The sequence below is a fragment of the Convolutriloba macropyga genome, chromosome 10, assembly GCF_964194025.1.
Source record: "Convolutriloba macropyga chromosome 10, txConMacr16.3, whole genome shotgun sequence".
Taxonomy (NCBI): domain Eukaryota; kingdom Metazoa; phylum Xenacoelomorpha; order Acoela; family Convolutidae; genus Convolutriloba; species Convolutriloba macropyga.
Window position 1 is genome coordinate 54,246,561 of NC_134477.1, and position 17,795 is coordinate 54,264,355.

Below are 17,795 nucleotides of genomic sequence, written 5' to 3' on the forward strand. Positions count from 1 at the left end.
CCAAGTTCAGAGGAGAATGATAAGTTCGTTTGGACATAATTAGAAAACGAAAAAGGGATCTTTTCCATTTGTGCCCCCCTACCTTAGTGGGTGCATATTATTAGCAATGCTCCCACGTGTCACAGTTTTGCATAACGATTTACAGATCTTTTCCGTTTGTGCCCCCAGTACGATATGCACCCCCCCCCCAGTTACAGAGCACATGTCATTACATAGTAAATCATTATGTAAAAGTATGGCACGTACGACTGGGGGTTGCAAATAATATTTGCCCAATAAGCGGGGGGGGGGGGCACAAACGGAAAAGATCCCGATTTACTATGTAATGACACGTCCCCTGTAACTCTGGGGAGCATAAAGTAATGGAAGGGGGGCACAAAAGGGGTATGAATTGAGGCGTGTTCTACTAGCGGGTTACAAATTGTCGAAACTTAAAATTTGGCAACTGGCAGACTATTTTTACTACTGGTTCTCTAAAACGGGATTTTTTTTTAACTAATGATTTCTGCAATCAAAAATGTTTTTCGCGCGCATTTTTTAAACCATGATTTTTGCGGAAGTTGACTGATTGGTGTGATATTCTGAGCAGAAAAAATTAGCATCAAGCAAAGTTATGATAAGAAAAATTGACACTTGACTCGAAACTGTCCCAACCTTTTGTTGATTTCACTAAGAAATTTGCTACCCTCATTGTTCCCCATCTTCGAACCAGTTTTTAAGCCAACTATTGATCTTTTCCGTTCTCATTAAAGGTAAACAACTTGTCCGAATTTGTTCTGTATTATTTTATATAAGTTGAAAAGGATCTTTTCCGTTTGTGCCCCCAGTACGTTATGAGCCCCCAGTTACAGAGCACGTGCAATTACATAGTAAATCATTATGTAAAAATATTTCACGTGCGTCTGGGGGGTGCAAATAATATGTGCCCACTAAACTGGGGGGGGGGCACAAACGGAAAAGATCCGTTGAAAACAATAATTTTTTCCAGAGTTTTTTTTATAAAAATGCGCCTGGGCAATCATTACGTTTTGCACCCCATTAGAGAGCACGTGCCCTTGTAGAGTACTTCATTCATGTAAAAATATGGCACGGCCACTTGGGTGGTAGGTGCTAATAGTATGCATCCACAAAACCTTGGGGGTCAAGAATGGAAAATAACCCTATTTTTTCAACCTCAAAAATGGCTGATGCTGATTTTTGTTTGCTCCAACTGCTTCAGTTATCATTCCTGATTTACTTTAAATTTCTATGCCTAGAGAATATTTGATGGAGCAGTTTTATAAACACAGTTTGGCTATGGACTGTAAGTACCACAATTAATAGCACGTCACTAATCACACAAAAGTAGTGATGTGTCTTTCTGGGCAAACTACGGGGGGAGGGGGACATAAGTCTCTTCCGTGAACACTACAGGGGGGGGGGACATAAGTCTCTTCCCGGGCAAACTACAGGGGGGGGGGAAGTAATTGTCTTCCCGTGAACACTACAGAGGGGATATAAGTGTCTTCCCGGGCAAACTACAGGGGGACACTTAATTTTTTACGAGTTTTTTCCACTTTTATGCATGGAATCAACTCTGGCAAACGCTATTTTTGAGTATAAACTTAATTCTTAAAAGTCTCTTCAGGCGGGGTATTTACGGAAATTTGAATATGAGAATATGAGAATTTGAACATGAGAATAGCGGGTTATCCCAGAGAGCGAGGGACTAACAGTTCGGTTCATTTTGCATTGCGTCAAAAGTGAGCGCAAATAAATACTCGACTTAGCCATAAAACGGAAGTCTTTTACAGAATTGCATTGTACTAAGAAGCTATTACCGGCGACGGTAGGCAAAACCGAGGAAAAAGACTGGTTAAACAATCATTCGGCGCCTCAGCAAAATTAAATTAACTTTACGGAGGATTTTTCAGTGTAAATTTTGCAAAAAACTAACATCAAATCTTTGTCAGAATAGTCACTAAAAAATTTAAGTACCTTACTTTAATTGCTTTGCTTTGATTGTAACTCTTCTACTATTTCTCTTTCAGGCTGCAGCATTTATAAAGGAAAGCAGGCATTTATTAAAATCTTTACAACAATGGCGTCAAATTCACCCAGATGGTAAATTTTAGTATCATTTTTTTCTGATTTGTAGCAAATCTCATATGCAGTGGCTGCAAATTGCTCATACGGGCACCATTGAACAATGTCGTGTTAGAGCAAGAAATCTAGTGCTGATAGATTTTAGTTTGGAGCAAATTTATCAAAAATGCAAGTGACAAAAAGTTAGGAATGGAATGAGACAAAGAGATAAGCAGACATATAGAGATCGAGGGGAAATGTAAGTCAAAGAAGAGAAATTGGAGAAAGCAGAATGATGTAGACTGCCGGGACAGCTTAAGACTAAGGTGAGGGGCGACCAAGAATTTGAATAGGTGGAGAGAGTGAAAGGTGAACAGAGAAAAGTAGGGGTGAAGGAAAACTGTGCTAACGAATCAAAAAGAAAAAACCAGAGCAAAATTTAATGAGCAATTGATCGAGAAATCCATCGGGCTATTATGTGAGAGAGGAGGGTTTGTTGAGACGGATGGGCAAGGCAAACAGCTGAAGAAAACGATACGAGGGCAGCAAGCCTTAGAGTGACTGAGAGCAATTGAGCGAGCAACCAATCGAGTTATTATATGTGGGACCAACTCAGAGACAAAACGTGAGCAAACAAAGAGAGAAGAGAGAGAGGGAGGTAAGTTGCGGCAAACAGGTGATATTTAATTAGAGAAAACGAGTATGGGGAGTACTCGAGGAAGTGCCTGACCGAGGGATTAGGTTGTGATATTGGTTCAAAAGCGAGCAAACAAGGGGAGAAAAATGAGAAGTAGTGTTCATATAAGTGTGTGAAGATGCACAATGCAAGAAAAGGAGTGAAAAAGAGCAAGCCAGAAAAGAAGTAAGTGGAGAGCCAGTGATTGAGCAATCGATAGCGTTAGTGTGTGGGGCCGAATGGGAGACAAATCGAAAGCAAGGAACCGAAGGGAGAAGGACAGGTGGAGGACGGTTAATTGGAGCAAGCGGTGAGTAGTATTATAGTGAGCGCTAGTGGCAAATACGACTTATGATGAAAACGGCGGGAGGAAACGATTTAGTCGGCGTGTGTGTGTGTGTGTGGAAGAAAGAAAGTCAGCAAGCGAACGAGTGATCGAAAGATCGATTGAGCTATCGTGTTGGACCGGTTGAGAGACAGAGATCGACCACGCAAGAAGAGAGCGGAAGGTCAACAGAGACGAGTGGAGGAAGAATTGAATGGTGTAACTAATACGAGTGGTGAAAAACAATTGATAATTCACTCTATAAGCATCATATCATCAAATAACTCCTAACTGGCTGTGAAAAGAAAATTTTTGCTCTTCTACTGAACTTGTACAAATGAGAATTGAATTTTTACCAAATAAAAAATCTTTTGACCATATATAGTAGATAAAAAATCTACTATATGACCATAGGGACAAATGTTTACTATAAAAGTTTGAGGGGTGAGAACATGACACTTCTACCGTATTTCTGCAAATATAATTTGACTTTTCACTGATTGAAAACGTTTTTCTGCTATGAGACCATCGAAACAAAAATTATTCTCAACCAATTGAAGAATGACATATTTACACTTCTACTGGAGTTCTACATGTGAAAAGATACTTTTTATCGGTATAAAACCTTTTTCTACAAATGACCATCAAGACAAAAGTTAAAGAGAGGTGACCGGGAAGTAGCAAATTTTTACTTCTACTGAACTTCTGCATGTAGAAAACGACTATTAACTAATTGAAAAATTTTTCTGCTATTAGACCATCAAAACATATGGTATCATTCACTAATTCAAGAACGAGAATTTTAAACTGCTACTGAAATTTTCCAAATGAATGTAGATTTTTTACCAAATAAAAACTTTTTGCTACTATATGACTCTAAGGACAAAAAGGTTACTTAAACTTTTTGAGAAGTGAGAACTTAACACTTCTATTAAGTTTCTGCAAAAATAATTTGACGTTTCGTTGATTGAAAACGCTTGTCTGCTATGAGACCATCAAAACAAGTTATTCTCAAGCAATTGAAGAATGAGATTTTTACACTTCAAATGAAGTTTTTCATATAAAAAGGTACTTTTAACCAATTTAAAACCTTTTTCTACAAATGATCATCAAGACCATCAAGACAGTTTAAATTCTACTGGACTTCTGCATATAAAAATTGATTATTCACTAATTGAAAAAATTTCTCTGCTATGATGCCATCAAAATAAAAGTTAAACATAACTGATTGGAAAACCAGATTATTTTGCCTTTCTACTGAATTTCTACATAAAAAGTTGTCTTTTTTACGAATTAAAAACCTTTTTCTAGTGTATGACAATGAAAACAAAAGTTAATCACAACTGATTAAGAAGTGGTAATTTTCAATATCGATTGACATTCTGCATATAAAAACTGACTTTTCACTACCTAAAATCTTTATGTAGTTTATGACACTAAAGACAAATTTTTTTCATAGCTGGTTAATTTTTGAAACTTTTACAGTTCTACCGACCTTCTACAGATAAAAATGCTTTTAGCCAGTTCAAAACTTTTCTCTACTATATGAACATCAAACAGAAGTTGGATCTTTTCCGTTTGTGCCCCCCCGTACGTTATGCGCCCCCCAGTTACGGAGCACGTGCGATTACATAGTAAATCATCATAGTGAAAATATGGCACGTGCGTCTGGGTGTTGCAAATAATATGCGCCCACTAAGCTGGGGGGCACAAACGGAAAACATCCCAGAAGTTAACCATAACTGGTTGGAAAACCAGATTATTTTGCCTTTCTACTGAATTTCTACATGAAAAGTTGTCTTTTTTACGAGTTACAAACCTTTTTCTAGTGTATGACAATGAATACAAAAGTTAATCACAACTGATTGAGAAGTGGTAATTTTCCATATCAATTGACATTCTGCATATAAAAACTGACTTTTCACTACCTAAAATCTTTATGTAGTTTATGACACTAAAGACAATTTTTTTCATAGCTGGTTAATTTTTGATTCTTTAACAGTTCTACCGATCTTCTACAGATAAAAATGCTTTTAACCAGTTCAAAATTTTTTTCGACTATATGAACATCAAACAGAAGTTAACCATAACTGGTTGAGAGGTGGGATTTTTATAGTTCTGCTGAAGTTCCGTTTAAAAAAATTGACTTTTCACTAATTACAAACCTTTCTTTAGTATATAACCATGAAAACAAGAAAACTGTTCTACTAAATTTCTGCATATAGAAATTGACTTTTTACCAATTGAAATTTTTTTTGTTCTACTTTATGGCCATTGAAACAGAGTTAATGACAATTGAATGAAGAACAAGAGCCTTACACTTCTACCGAACTTCTGCAAATAAAAAAAAGACTTAAGCAATTGAAAACTTTTTTTACTATAAGGTTAATAAAATAATAGTTCTTTATAACTACCGAAGAAGTGGGATTTTTGCACTTTTACTAAAGTCCTACTTATGAAAATTGACATTTTACCATTAGGGAAACTTTTTTACCATATGGCGAGGAAAATAAACGTCTTTTTATAACTACTCATGTAGTGACGTTTTGGCATTTTTACTGAATTCCTACATAAGAAGTTTGACTTCCTACCATTTAAAAAAATTTTAATATATGGCGAGGAAGATAAAAGTTTTTCATATCTAGTTAAATAGTGAGATTTTTGCACTTTTACTGAAAACTACATTTGAAAATTGACTTTTACCATTTAAAAATCTTTTTTCCTATATGGCGAGGGAAGTAAAAATTTTTTATAACTAGTTAAGTATTGAAATTTTTACACTTTTACTGAATTCCTACATATGAAAATTGACATTTTACGATTTGAAAACCTTTTTTTTACTATATGGTGAGGAAAATACAAGTTTTTTTAAACTACTTCAGTAGTGAGATTTTTGCACTTTAACTGTATTCCTACATATGAAAATTGATTTTTGCCATTTAAATACCATTTTTTATTATATGGCGAGGAAAAGAAAAGTTTTTTATAACTACTTAAGTAGTGAGATTTTTGCACTTCTACTGAATTCCTACACATGAAAATTGACTCCTTACCATTTGAGACCCTTTCATTCTTCAATATGTGCTTTAAACAGAACTTACTTTGCTGTGTTTTGATGTGATAACAAGTGAGATTATTTTCTTTCAACGTTCACTAAATAACAATTTGACGGAATACTTCTTGATTCTGCCTTCTCATTCTCGTTTTATTCTCTAAACGTAAAGGGATATTATGATGTTCAATTAAATTTACAATTGCAACTCGATATTTTTTTAACAAAATCACACACAACAATTAAAGCAGACAAAATTCATTTATTTAGAGGGTCATAAAAATGGTGACTCTTTGGACAAGTTTCAGTTCTCAGAGTTCAGCTTAGTCCTCAAATGTATCTATAAGTGGTGTTCAATTGGCACGTTTTTTCTGTGGAGCAGTGCTTACTTTGGGAGTCTCTGAACTCAAAGGTGTTGTGTTGGTTGAGGCTCTGTGCGTTTCGAAGGATACTGGAGCATTCTGTTTCACAGCCAGTTATGAGTTATTTTTTGATATGATGCTTATAGAGCGAATTATCAATTGTTTTTCACTTTCGTATTAGTTCACCATTCAATTTTTCCTCCCATCGTCTCTGTTGACCTTCCAAGTTCTCTTTGCGTGGTCAATCTCTGTCTCTCAACGGGTCCAACACGATAGCTCAATCGATCTTTCGATCACTCGTTCGCTTGCTGACTTTCTTTCTTCCACACACACACACGCCTACTAAATTGTTTTCTCTCGCTGTTTTCATCAAAAGTCGTATATGCCACCAGCGCTCACTATAATACTACTCACTGCTTGCTGCAGCTAACCGTCTTCCAACTTACCTCCCTCTCTCTTCTCTCTTTGTTTGCTCACGTTTTGTCTCTGAGTTGGTCCCACATATAATAACTCAATTGGTTGCTCGCTCAATTGCTCTCAGTCACTCTAAGGCTTGCTGCCCTCGTATCGTTTTCTTCAGCTTTTTGCCTCGCCCATCCGTCTCAACACACCTTCCTCTCTCTCTCTTCTCCCGTTAGTTGCTCAATCTTTCTCTCTCAATCGGTCCCACATAATAGCCCGATCGATTGCTCGATCAATTGCTCATAAATTTTTGCTCTGGTTTTTTCTTTTTGATTCGTTAGCAGAGTTTTCCTTCACCCCTACTTTTCTATGTTCACATTGCACTCTCTCCACTTATTCACATTCTTGGTCGCCCCTCGCCTTAGTCTTACGCGGTCCCGGCAGTCTACATCATTCTGTTTTCTCCAATTTCTCTTCTTTGACTTACATTTCCCCTCGTTCTCAATATGTCTGCTTATCTCTTTGTCTCACTCCATTCCTAGCTTTTTGTCACTTGCATTTTTGATAAATTTGCTCCAAACTAAAATCTATCAGCACTTCATTTCTTGCTCTAACACGACATTGTTCAATGGTGCCCGTATGAGCAATTTGCAGCCACTGCATATGAGATTTGCTACAAATCAGAAGAAAAATTGATACTAAAATTTACCATCTGGGTGTCACTGACGCCATTGTTGTTAAGATTGTAATAAATGCCAGCTTTCCTTTATAAATGCTGCAGACTGAAAGAGAAATAGTAGAAGAGTTCCAATCAGAGCAAAGAAATTAAAGTAACGAATTTAAATGTTTTTTAGTGACTATCCTGACAAAGTTTCGATGTTAGTTTTTTTGCAACGAATAAACTAAAAAATCCCCGTAAAGTTTATTCAATTTTGCGTAGGCTCCGAATGATTGTTAAACCAGTTTTTTTCCTTGGTTTTGCCTACCGTCGCCGGTAATAGTTTCTTAGTACAATGCAATTCTGTAAAAGATTTCGTTTTATGGCTAATTCGGGTATTTATTTGCGCTCAGTTTTGACGCAAAGCAAAGCGAAGCGAACTGTTAGTCCTCACTCTCTGGGATAAACCGCTATTCTTCTATTCAAATACTCATATTCTCATATTCAACTTTCGGTCAAAACCCCGTCTGAAGAGACTTTTAAGAATTAAGTTTCTAAGCAAAAATGGCGTTAAGGTGACGTTATTCAATAACAAAACACACAGCATTTACACAGGCAGCAGGAATTATTAGAATTTCTTTGCCAGAGTTGATTTCAAGCATAAAATTGGAAAAAAAACACAAAAAAAATTTTAAGTGTCCCCTCTTGCATTTTGCCCGGGAAGACAATTATGTCCCCTCTGTAGTGTTCACGGGAAGACACTTATGTCCCCCCTGTAGTTTGCCTGGGAAGACACTCATGTCCTCCCCTGTAGTGTTCACGGGAAGACTCTTATGTACCCCCCGTAGATTGACCAGAAAGAGACATCACTACTCACAGACCAAATCAAAGAACGTAAAAAGTGAATAACTGAAGAAAAAATTGATTTTTCTCGAAGCAGAAGAATGAATTAACTCAAAGATACTTTTGAAGTATTCCGAGGCTTTTAGGTCGTCTTGCAAAAAAATAGCTATATACAGCATAAGTAGTATATAAAGAACGGTCCGCTAAACGATTTTGTCAATTTTTAATTTTTTTTGAGACATTGAGACCAAAAATTTTTGAGACCAAAAAAGCTATAGAAACTAAATATTTTGATAACCGCAAAAATACCAGTGTTAATTTGACCAGTTAACAGTTTTTCTTAAAAAAACTGCCGAACGAAATCTTTACTCGGAAATAAAATCTTTACCCTGGAAATGAAATCTTTACCCCGGAAAGGAAATCTATACCCCGGAAAGGAGGATAACCAGTTGTTAAACAATGCGTTTCGGTAGAAGACAGGATAAAAAAGCTTATGTGAGCGAGATATATTTTTTTCCTTAACAAAAAAATTCATTGGCAAGTGAAAATGATTTTTGATATGCTAAGGAGAAGTTTTGCCAACAGATAAATAACGCTTTTCATACAAAACTCTCAAAAAAAAAATTTTTTTGTTTAATTAAATTCTACCTCAAAATTGTTCTTTTTTAAAAAAAAATGAATACACACTTTCAAAAAATTTTTTGGGCAAAGCAACATAGATGACTTTAAATCCAGATATCCTTCACTTGAAAAAAAAAACATTTTCTGGACTATCAATTGTTACAAAAACTATTTGTTTTAGTTGATGAGAGCAACTAAAAATAAAAAATATCCTAATAACTGAGCTGCGAATTCAACAAAATAACTCAAGGCAGTTGGTCATCGATAGCACTTTACAATTAATTAATTTTTTTACACGAAAAACTTTTGGCGCCATATTTGCTTGTTAGTTTTTAAAAATATGTCTACACTCTCATCTGAGTTGTAAGATTTAGATGAAAGAGTTTTTAAAAGATTCCTTTTCAATCTGTGATTAGATCTTGATCAACTTTAGTGGATATATCTAGAGTTGATTGGATATTTTTATCGTAATTGTCCCATTTTTTTCAATTTTTTAAACGCAAAACTGTGATCTGGAACTTTGCAAACTTCAATTTAATACTTCAAAACACAAAAAGTACGCCTAGTTTCTAATTTGAGCCAAAAATTCTAAAATGAGAAAAATCTGTTCAAATGAAACAAATTATCTTTATTACTGCGAGTGAGTAGTTGCAGGCTAAAAAGCCGAGAAAACCATATTCGCTGAGCAATAGAACTACTCTTTGCTTATATACATTAATTTTTTGTCAAAATTATGTGATTCATTAAATTGGTTTAAAAAATTGTAAAAGTTTTTGTCCGTTCAATTAATTTGGGGTTATACATAAGTGAGCCGAGAGTTTGGGTCCAGTTGGTGTAATGTTTAGCACTTGGACTTGCAAGTACGAGATGTTAATTCGAATCCTGAACTAGCTCAATTTTACATTAGTTGTGCCTGCTTGACCGCAAAATTCGACTTTAGCTTTACCTCCGGACTTGAGGCTCAGAGCACTTCAGAGTGCTCCAGTTTATTTCAATAATGAAAATTCAGTTCTGGAACATTGAATCTGCAGAATATTATAAGGTTATTTATGCGCAGTTTTTCTTCATTATGATTATATTGAGGTCACAGAGCTAGTCACGGCTAAACTTATCCTATAAAGTCTGAAAATTACTCACTCTCTAAAAATAAGTAATTTTCTGATAATAAAGTCATTTTTTGTAGCCTATGTATACATGAGCTATTTTTTAGGCAACTACTACAAAGCCCATTCAGCTTAGTGGTTATGAGTACCCATGCGGATGTTGGAACCGCTTATAAAGCAGACCTTGTTGGCGGCAGTTAGGCTAAACATATTTTTTTTTTCATGCAGTAAATTTTACTAAAAAATCAAGACTGGCCAGTGTAAATTGTGAAGAATACAGAATACTGGCCATCAGAAAAAACAGAATGTTTCTAGACTGATTCAGCGCTCATTTGCTCCGCCAACAACCTCCGGGGCACTTTCTATGATCTAGTTTAGCTCTAATAAATTTTGATGCCCCCAAGATTGGTTCTTGATTAATTGCTCTCAAACGAAGTTTTTATCAATTATATTAGTCCTGTCGGTATTTTTTATGCAATTTTTTGTTTGATCCAATTGACTTTTTGTCCTCAAAAACGGGATAAGCAGGTAACAACCAGCGTGCATTAGTTACTCTTAGAGCCGTTCAGCTGTTTCAGCTCAAACTGTTTAAGAGACTTCTACCTATGGCGTGAAAGGCAGTGTTTAGAGGCTGAAGACCCCCACTGTTGACCCCCCTCCACTATTGGCCCCACCGCGCTGTTGCCCCCAACCCACTTTTGCCCCCATCCCCCCAAAAACCCTCCCGGTGCACCCCCCCCCCCCCGTGGCTAGCTACTGACGAACAACCGCTCGCTAAAAACACGCAATATTTTTGAAAAATTTTTGTCACTTTTCTTAAGTTTCATCAGCCTTAGGTGTCAAGGAACCTCCTCTAGAGTTTGATAATAGGTTACTGCATAGTTTATAGTGGTAAGGGAATGGTTTCAACTTTTTGGAGTTACGAATTTTAGCAATATTTTGATGAAACGTGCAGTTCTTTTTCAATTTCTAAGACATTTATTTTTCATTATTCAAGTCCTTCCAGACCCAGGAACCAGAAAACCTCCTTAAGGTTTTGATAAATTACTGAACAATTTTCATTTGCCATGGAATAGTTTTCAACTTTTTAATATCACAAAATTTTGCAATTTTTTGTTTTTTGAGGGACCCCCTCCAATGTTCATTAATAACCTGCTGCACAGTTTGTAGAGTCAATGGACTGGTTATCAATATTTTAGCGAATCACTTTTTAGCAGTTTTTTTGATAAATTTTAATTGTTTTTACGAGATAAACATGTAGCGCATAGTGATCATTAAGTTCTTTTAGAGCTTTTCAGCTCATTAGTCTTCAACTATGCGATTCACAGTAACTGTTTTGGAGACTTATACTTATGATGTGAAGGGCAATTCTCCCCGCCTCCTCCCCCGCTGCGCTCACCTCATGCCCCTTCAATTAAGCCAAATCTCGCCTCACTAAACCATGGCTAGCTACTGACGAAACCAACCGCTCGCCAGTCGTTTGAGAGGAATTCGCTCGACGTCAGTAGGGTTATGTTTTTATTTTTTTTTCGTTTACAAACGAATTATACTTTTCAAAAATTGCGTTTTCCATTCAGTTCAAGGAATGCTCTAATGGCTGAAAACGTGGTAGGTAGGGTCCCCGGTTAAGTAAAGACTTAGGCAAGAGGGATTTTGATGCCTATTTTTGCACGAAGAGATTCAGATTACCCCCTGTTTTATAGGCAAAATATTATTATTTTCTTTTAAAAAACAGTGTTTTCCAATCAAGTCAGGAGTTGTTCAAACGAGACCAAAACTTGGTACTTTCAACCCCCTGAACCCTAAAAAAGCACTTATGAAAAGAGTCTTGCTGGACCCATGAAAAGACTTTCGCTAGGAGCTGAGCCGTTTAATCATAGTCTACAAAGCTATAAAGACCCCCTCCCCCAAAACTACAATTATAAAGATTTTTCATAAGTCAAAGTCTAAGCCCGAGTAGTACAAGTTTGTTTCAGCTTTCGTTATTTCAACTGCTTTTGTGTTCTGTTGCATTTTGGCCCAGAGTGAAGCTGGGTTAATGTGCGATTGTATTCCGACAGATGCCCAATGTACAGCTCTAGCAGACTATATTCGTTCACAGTGTAAGGACTACGAACAGTCAGATGCAAGGGTGGAATGTTCAAAAATATGCGACCTGTTTGGGGCTAAAATGTGTGTCAACAGTCGCTGTTCGGGCGGAGGAGGGGGAGGAGGAGGAGGAGGAGGTGGTGGCGGAGGTAAGTAAAACAAATGTAAAACTCAAAAATCAAGTTCAATCAAAATGAAGTTGGTTGTGGTCTTGTTATTATTTTTACAGAGGGTGTTCAGGGGGAAAGTAGGGTACTTGATGAGTATATTGAGGCTTTTTCTGGCCTCTACTGGTTCGTGGTCCACCCCCCCCCCCCCCCCCCGCCAACGCACAATATCAGTGGACTTACAGGAGAGGAATGAAAGGAATGAGCGTAATTGGCTTTCCGAGGAATTTTGCAGACTCACCTAAAGTTACTTGAAAACAGCACTTTGCGAGTTTTAAAAAATGGCGCTCTACGCAGCTGAAGCGAAGCTAACAGAGCAAGAATCGGGCGTGAGTTTTCATGTTTTTTTTTGCTACCAAATTTTGTTGGATTCGGGGTTGCAATCAATGTCAGAGATCTCAAAATGTAATTTTTAACATTTTAGCAAATGGTCCGGCTGATGACTTCAGTGGTTCCCGCTGGTCTTCAAAAGTGCCAGATGGAAAAATACGCATAGTTTTAGTGACGCTGATCAATCTGTTTGTGATCGTGTAATCATCAGACTTTATTAGTGTTTTTAAAGAACTGTTTTCCATCTAATCTTTCCCGAACCCCGTGAAAAAAATTTTTGTTTTCAAAACAGCATGTTAATGGGTTTATATGCTTATTTGAACTAATAAAGGTTTGGAAAGAGGTGGGAATGTCCATAATTAATACACAGGATTTTAAGAGTTTGAGCATCTAAATATCAATTATAGATGTTTATAATTCACGGGGGGGGGGGGGGGGGGGAGCTGTGTTTGCCGTTACTCAATGATTGCACGTGCCAAATCTAATAAAAAATATCTTTCATTAGAAACTATGATTTAATTTTAATGATAGAAAAGAATTGATACTTTCAATTTCAATTGTGATGTTGCTAAACTTTGTTCTAAAAATGTGGTATATTGAAAAATGAAATATTTTATAGTTAACAACAATTAAAACTGCTGAACAGAAAAAAATTAGCAGAATCTCAGAGTCCACGGTTAATTTTATTTCATGGACGTTGCTTGATTTTGTAAAATTTAAATGTTTAGATGTTATTTTAACTGGACACTCAACGAAAAATCGTTAATTAATTTTCAAAATGTTCCGTAATTTTTTAACAAGGTTAGAGGCTCTTTTCTGTTATTGCCCCACCGCTTTTTATAACCAGTCTATTTGCACACCCCAAATGTGTTCTTTTTGGTCCTTAGAGATCCCCTATTTCAGTTATTACAAATTGCTGGTACCGATAGACGAATGAATGAAATTTTGTTTCCATTTTGGCAAAAAAATTAGCACCATAAAGCTATTCCTATGAAATAAAAGCGCAAAAACATTAAAAAAACACACGTCATTCTTTTACTGCTCGGGTTGAGACTGGATGGTTAACTTGTAAGAACTTAATTCTTATAAGTTTATGCATCGCAATATACGTTTTTCCTACAAGTATTTATAAGTTTACCAACAATCATATAAGTTCCTACAAGTTTACTAACTAAACCTTACAAGTTCTTGCAAGTCAACCATCCAACTTATAAGTTCTTAGAAATTTATCATCCCATCTTATAAGGCTCTTACAAATTATCCCATCGTCTTGCCTTATATCTGCAAAAACATGAAAACCTTGAGCATCAAGGTACATATATTTTTGCATCGACAAATATTTTTTGCAAAAAAAGAAAACATCAGAAAAACATTAATTTAGAGCATCAAAAGAAAAATCGTTCCATCTTCAATCTCCTTTTTTCGAAAAAATTCTATTTGATCATCATTCCAATTTGATCTTGATTTTCTCAATTTTTCTTGTCGTTGCCAAAGTTAAAGAAGGTTTTTTGAGAGTTCTTTCTGGTCCATGTGGTTCTTTGTAGAGTTCCTTAACAGATTTTGATTTGTTTATGCACACACACCACACGTACACACACACACGCGCGCACACACATACACATACACACGCATACGTACATCACACACACGCACGCAAGCACACACGCACAAAAACACTCAAACACACGTTTTATTGATTAAAATTTGGATCATCTCCGTATATCCCCCCATACGTTATGCGCCTAATTACAGAGCACGTGCCATTACAAGGTAAATCATTAAGTAAAAATATGGCAAGTGCGGCTAGGGGTGCAATTAATATGTACTTACTAAGCTGGGGCCCACAAACAGAAAAGATCCAAATAGTCAAACAATCTTGATGATTTCTTTCACACGAATTAGCGACCTAGAAAAATTTGAAAAAAGGAATAGAAATCACTATTTATACCCTTATGGCAAAGTTTGAAAGAAACTTACAAGTTGACCATCAGAATTTTAACTTCTTACATGTTAGACACCTGACCTGTAAGATCTTATAATTGAACCATTTTTCGAAAGAAACTTGTAAGTTTTTGTAAGTTAGACATCCTGTCTCAACCAGGATGATTACATTATAAGCAGGGTTCTATTAACGTGGTTGATATCTCGTTAAATGGATAAGTTTGTGCTGCTAATACGGTCCAAAATAGATAAGCTGGATTATCTGTACGAATCCGTATCCAAATCTGACGCTTGAGTTTTCAGATTGATAAATTAGAGAAGGAAACCCGATGCGATTCAACTTCGAGAATTTAGCTTGCAGAAGAACTACGATTCCACTGACATCTTACTTCGGACTCTAAATTAGAGGTTTAGAAGAACAACTAAAATTAAGAGAAGAATGAAATGTGGGTGATATGAACAAATCCCTTTTCGACGATATTTGTTTAGCCATGCGTTCTTTTATTGTTTGTTTCGAATTCTCCATTTGCGTTTGCTTTGAGTCATATCATTATCAACATCTTCATCTTAGATTAATTCGGTCGGGAAGTTTATTTTTTCTAGAGGTACCTTACGTAGAATGACTGTCGAAATTCTATCTTAAGTCAGAATTGCTAATTTTAGAATAATTTGCCATTTTGGAATAATTTGTCGGTTTCCAGATTAGAGCCCTTAGCAGATGAGAATAGTGACCAGGGAAACCCGTTCGCTAAAGGCTCGTAACCACTGCACGTCTTAAGATAATAACAGCGTCTGTCACCACATAGAATTCCCGCAGCCTCTACCCTTTGACTTTTTTTAGCCATGCATTTTTTAATTGTTTGTTTCGAATTCTTCGATCAAGTTTGCTTTGAGCCATACTTTTATCAAGATCTTCCTCATAGAGTAGTTCGGCCGGTAGGGTTTTTTTTGGAGTTACCTCACGTAAAATGTCTTTCGAAATTCCATCTTTAGCCAAGATTGCAAATTTAAGAAAAATTCGAAATCTCTTCCTTCTCAGTGGGGGTTCCAGGGTGGATCTTTCCCAGAAAACTCAATTCCGAAGATAGCGCGTTTTTCAGGTGCGGACTGCGCCTTGTCATGTCTCGTGAAACGGATTAGCAATTGTATTGTTAATGCTGTCCAAAATAGATAATTTAGATTAGCAGTACGAATCCGTATTCAATTCTGAGAATTGAGTTCTCAGATTATTAAATTAGATATTGAAACCCGTTGCAATTCCACTGCGAGAATTTAGCTTGGTGAACAGCTACGTTTCCACTGATTTTACTTCGGTCTCGAAATTAGAGGTTTAGAAGAACAACTAAAATTGAGTACAATTAAGAGAAGAAAGAAATGTGGGTGATATGAACAAATCTCCGTTCGACGGAGGTAAAAAATCACCAAGTGAATTACTAGCAGTCATGAGTATATCATGTTTTTTCAAATCAATGCCAAAAAAATTGGTTAATATTTGATTAGTGTACAACATACCAGCCGTTTTAAAATAATTGAGAGCAAGGAAATTCAGAACAAGTTAAAATTATATACACACATTACCTATTTTATGAATAGAAATACATATATCAATTTATGTTGAGTAAAATCTTTGCTAGTTATCGTAGTTAGTTTTTGGTAGATTACTGCATTGAATAATAAGTAATTGCAAACATAACATTGGGAGTTTAATAAATTGTGAGTTTAATTGTAGTGAGTTTGCACTAAATTTTAGTGAATGTGTTAGAGTAGCACTCAAAGAAACTTATAATTTTGAACAAAAGTTAGCTGGAAAGGTGTCACATTTGAGTGGCAAATTGAACAGATATCGAATAAAATTGAAACGGTTTCACCAGAAGATGACAAATTAACCCAATAAAACGAAATTAAATTTTAAAATTTATTTTGCAATAGGAGTTTTGAATTTATCAAATCCAATAATTTCGTTTGTATTATACTATATTTGATTTTCCGCGTCAAATACGGACATGCTTATTTTGCGTTCGTATTTTGAGTCGTCAAACGCTGGTGGTGAGGTTGTAAGTGGTCGGATTCTTGGATCGGGGGGACTTAATAAGGGAAGTTTGAAAGTGAACTCTAACGCCTGTAGTTGCTTGAATTCTTCTCGAACGATTGTTGCAATATGGGCATTTTCAGCTTTTAGCCTTTCTGGTGCTGGAATTGTTTCGGATATGCTGACGGAGCAGACCGTGTTTGCAAATTCGAAATAACTTGGAGCCACTCTATTGAGTTTGCCCGTGGATGTCGATGAAATGGAAATTGAGGAGGCTGCCGACGTGTTGGGGGTTGGCGTGTTTCTGCCGCGAGTTACAAGTAGTTGTCGTTTTGATGGTTTTCGTGTCGTCACTGCTTTTAAAATATTGCGGTTAGTAGACGAGACACCCGAAAGATGATCATTATGTCTGCGCCAGATTTTCGTATCTCTTCTTATTTTTTTTCAAATTTTTTGAGTGACACGCTATCTGTAGTTTCCTCATATGGAAGGGGTCGGCGCCCGGCATATTACACCAATTCGTGTGTTACATTTTATGTTGTCTCGAATCTGGCAATATCATTGTTCCTGACTCGAACTTCAGAAACTCCAGGCTCCTGAATCACAGTTGTTGTGGGGCGAAGAGCCCAGTATTCCAGGTGCAAGTGTGTCCCATAATCTACAACGATCTTTCTTCAAACGTTTTGTTACCATTCGGGCTAACTTGAGCTCTAGTGATCTTTTTGATCGAGGAATGGGGTTTGTTATTTTCGGGTGGATAATAAAATTTGATACCAAATGTTTCTGATCACAATTGTATTGTTGACCTGCGCCCACTTGGTCGCGGTTCATGACTTCCTCAATCATAATTTTGCTCGTCTCACTCAAAACCCACACGTTGTTGTCTAAAACTTTTTCGACTGGAACAGTATCAGCATCTAAATAGAGATCCAATATTTGTTAATATATCAAAATTGTTGAATTTGGAACTGTCTTTATATTGCTAAGTGGTGTGTTTCGTTTTGTCCAAAGGGTGCTTGGAAAGGTGTTACGTTTGTTGTCTTTTCTTTGCAAATGCGTAATTGATATACTATTGACATGATTGGTTCTTTTATTGTATATCTGTTAGGTTTAGTTGTTAATTTAAACAACTTA

The 17,795-nt window shown here is 36.3% G+C and overlaps 1 protein-coding gene across 2 annotated transcripts; it reads left to right on the top strand.

The window, feature by feature from the left end:
- The first annotated feature begins 553 nt into the window (after positions 1-553).
- LOC142348761 (uncharacterized) lies at positions 554-12,942 on the top strand. 2 transcript variants are annotated; one of them, XM_075400255.1, is made up of 4 exons: positions 554-571; positions 1,220-1,303; positions 12,083-12,343; positions 12,786-12,942. In XM_075400255.1, the coding sequence occupies exons 2-4, from the start codon at positions 1,249-1,251 to the stop codon at positions 12,893-12,895; spliced, it is 426 nt and encodes a 141-aa protein (XP_075256370.1). In that variant the 5' UTR covers positions 554-571; positions 1,220-1,248; the 3' UTR covers positions 12,896-12,942. The 2 variants fall into 2 exon arrangements, with proteins under 2 accessions (XP_075256370.1, XP_075256371.1); XM_075400256.1 differs by having other exon boundaries at positions 559-571; positions 12,167-12,343.
- Positions 12,943-17,795: the final 4,853 nt, after the last annotated feature.

Coding starts and splice junctions, on each gene's coding strand:
- LOC142348761 (XM_075400255.1), top strand. CDS start 1,249: ATGCCTAGAGAATATTTGATGGAGCAGTTTTATAAACACAGTTTGGCT. Junction 1,304..12,082: donor ACACAGTTTGGCTATGGACT/GTAAGTACCACA, acceptor AGTTTGTTTCAG/CTTTCGTTATTTCAACTGCT. Junction 12,344..12,785: donor AGGAGGAGGTGGTGGCGGAG/GTAAGTAAAACA, acceptor TTAACATTTTAG/CAAATGGTCCGGCTGATGAC.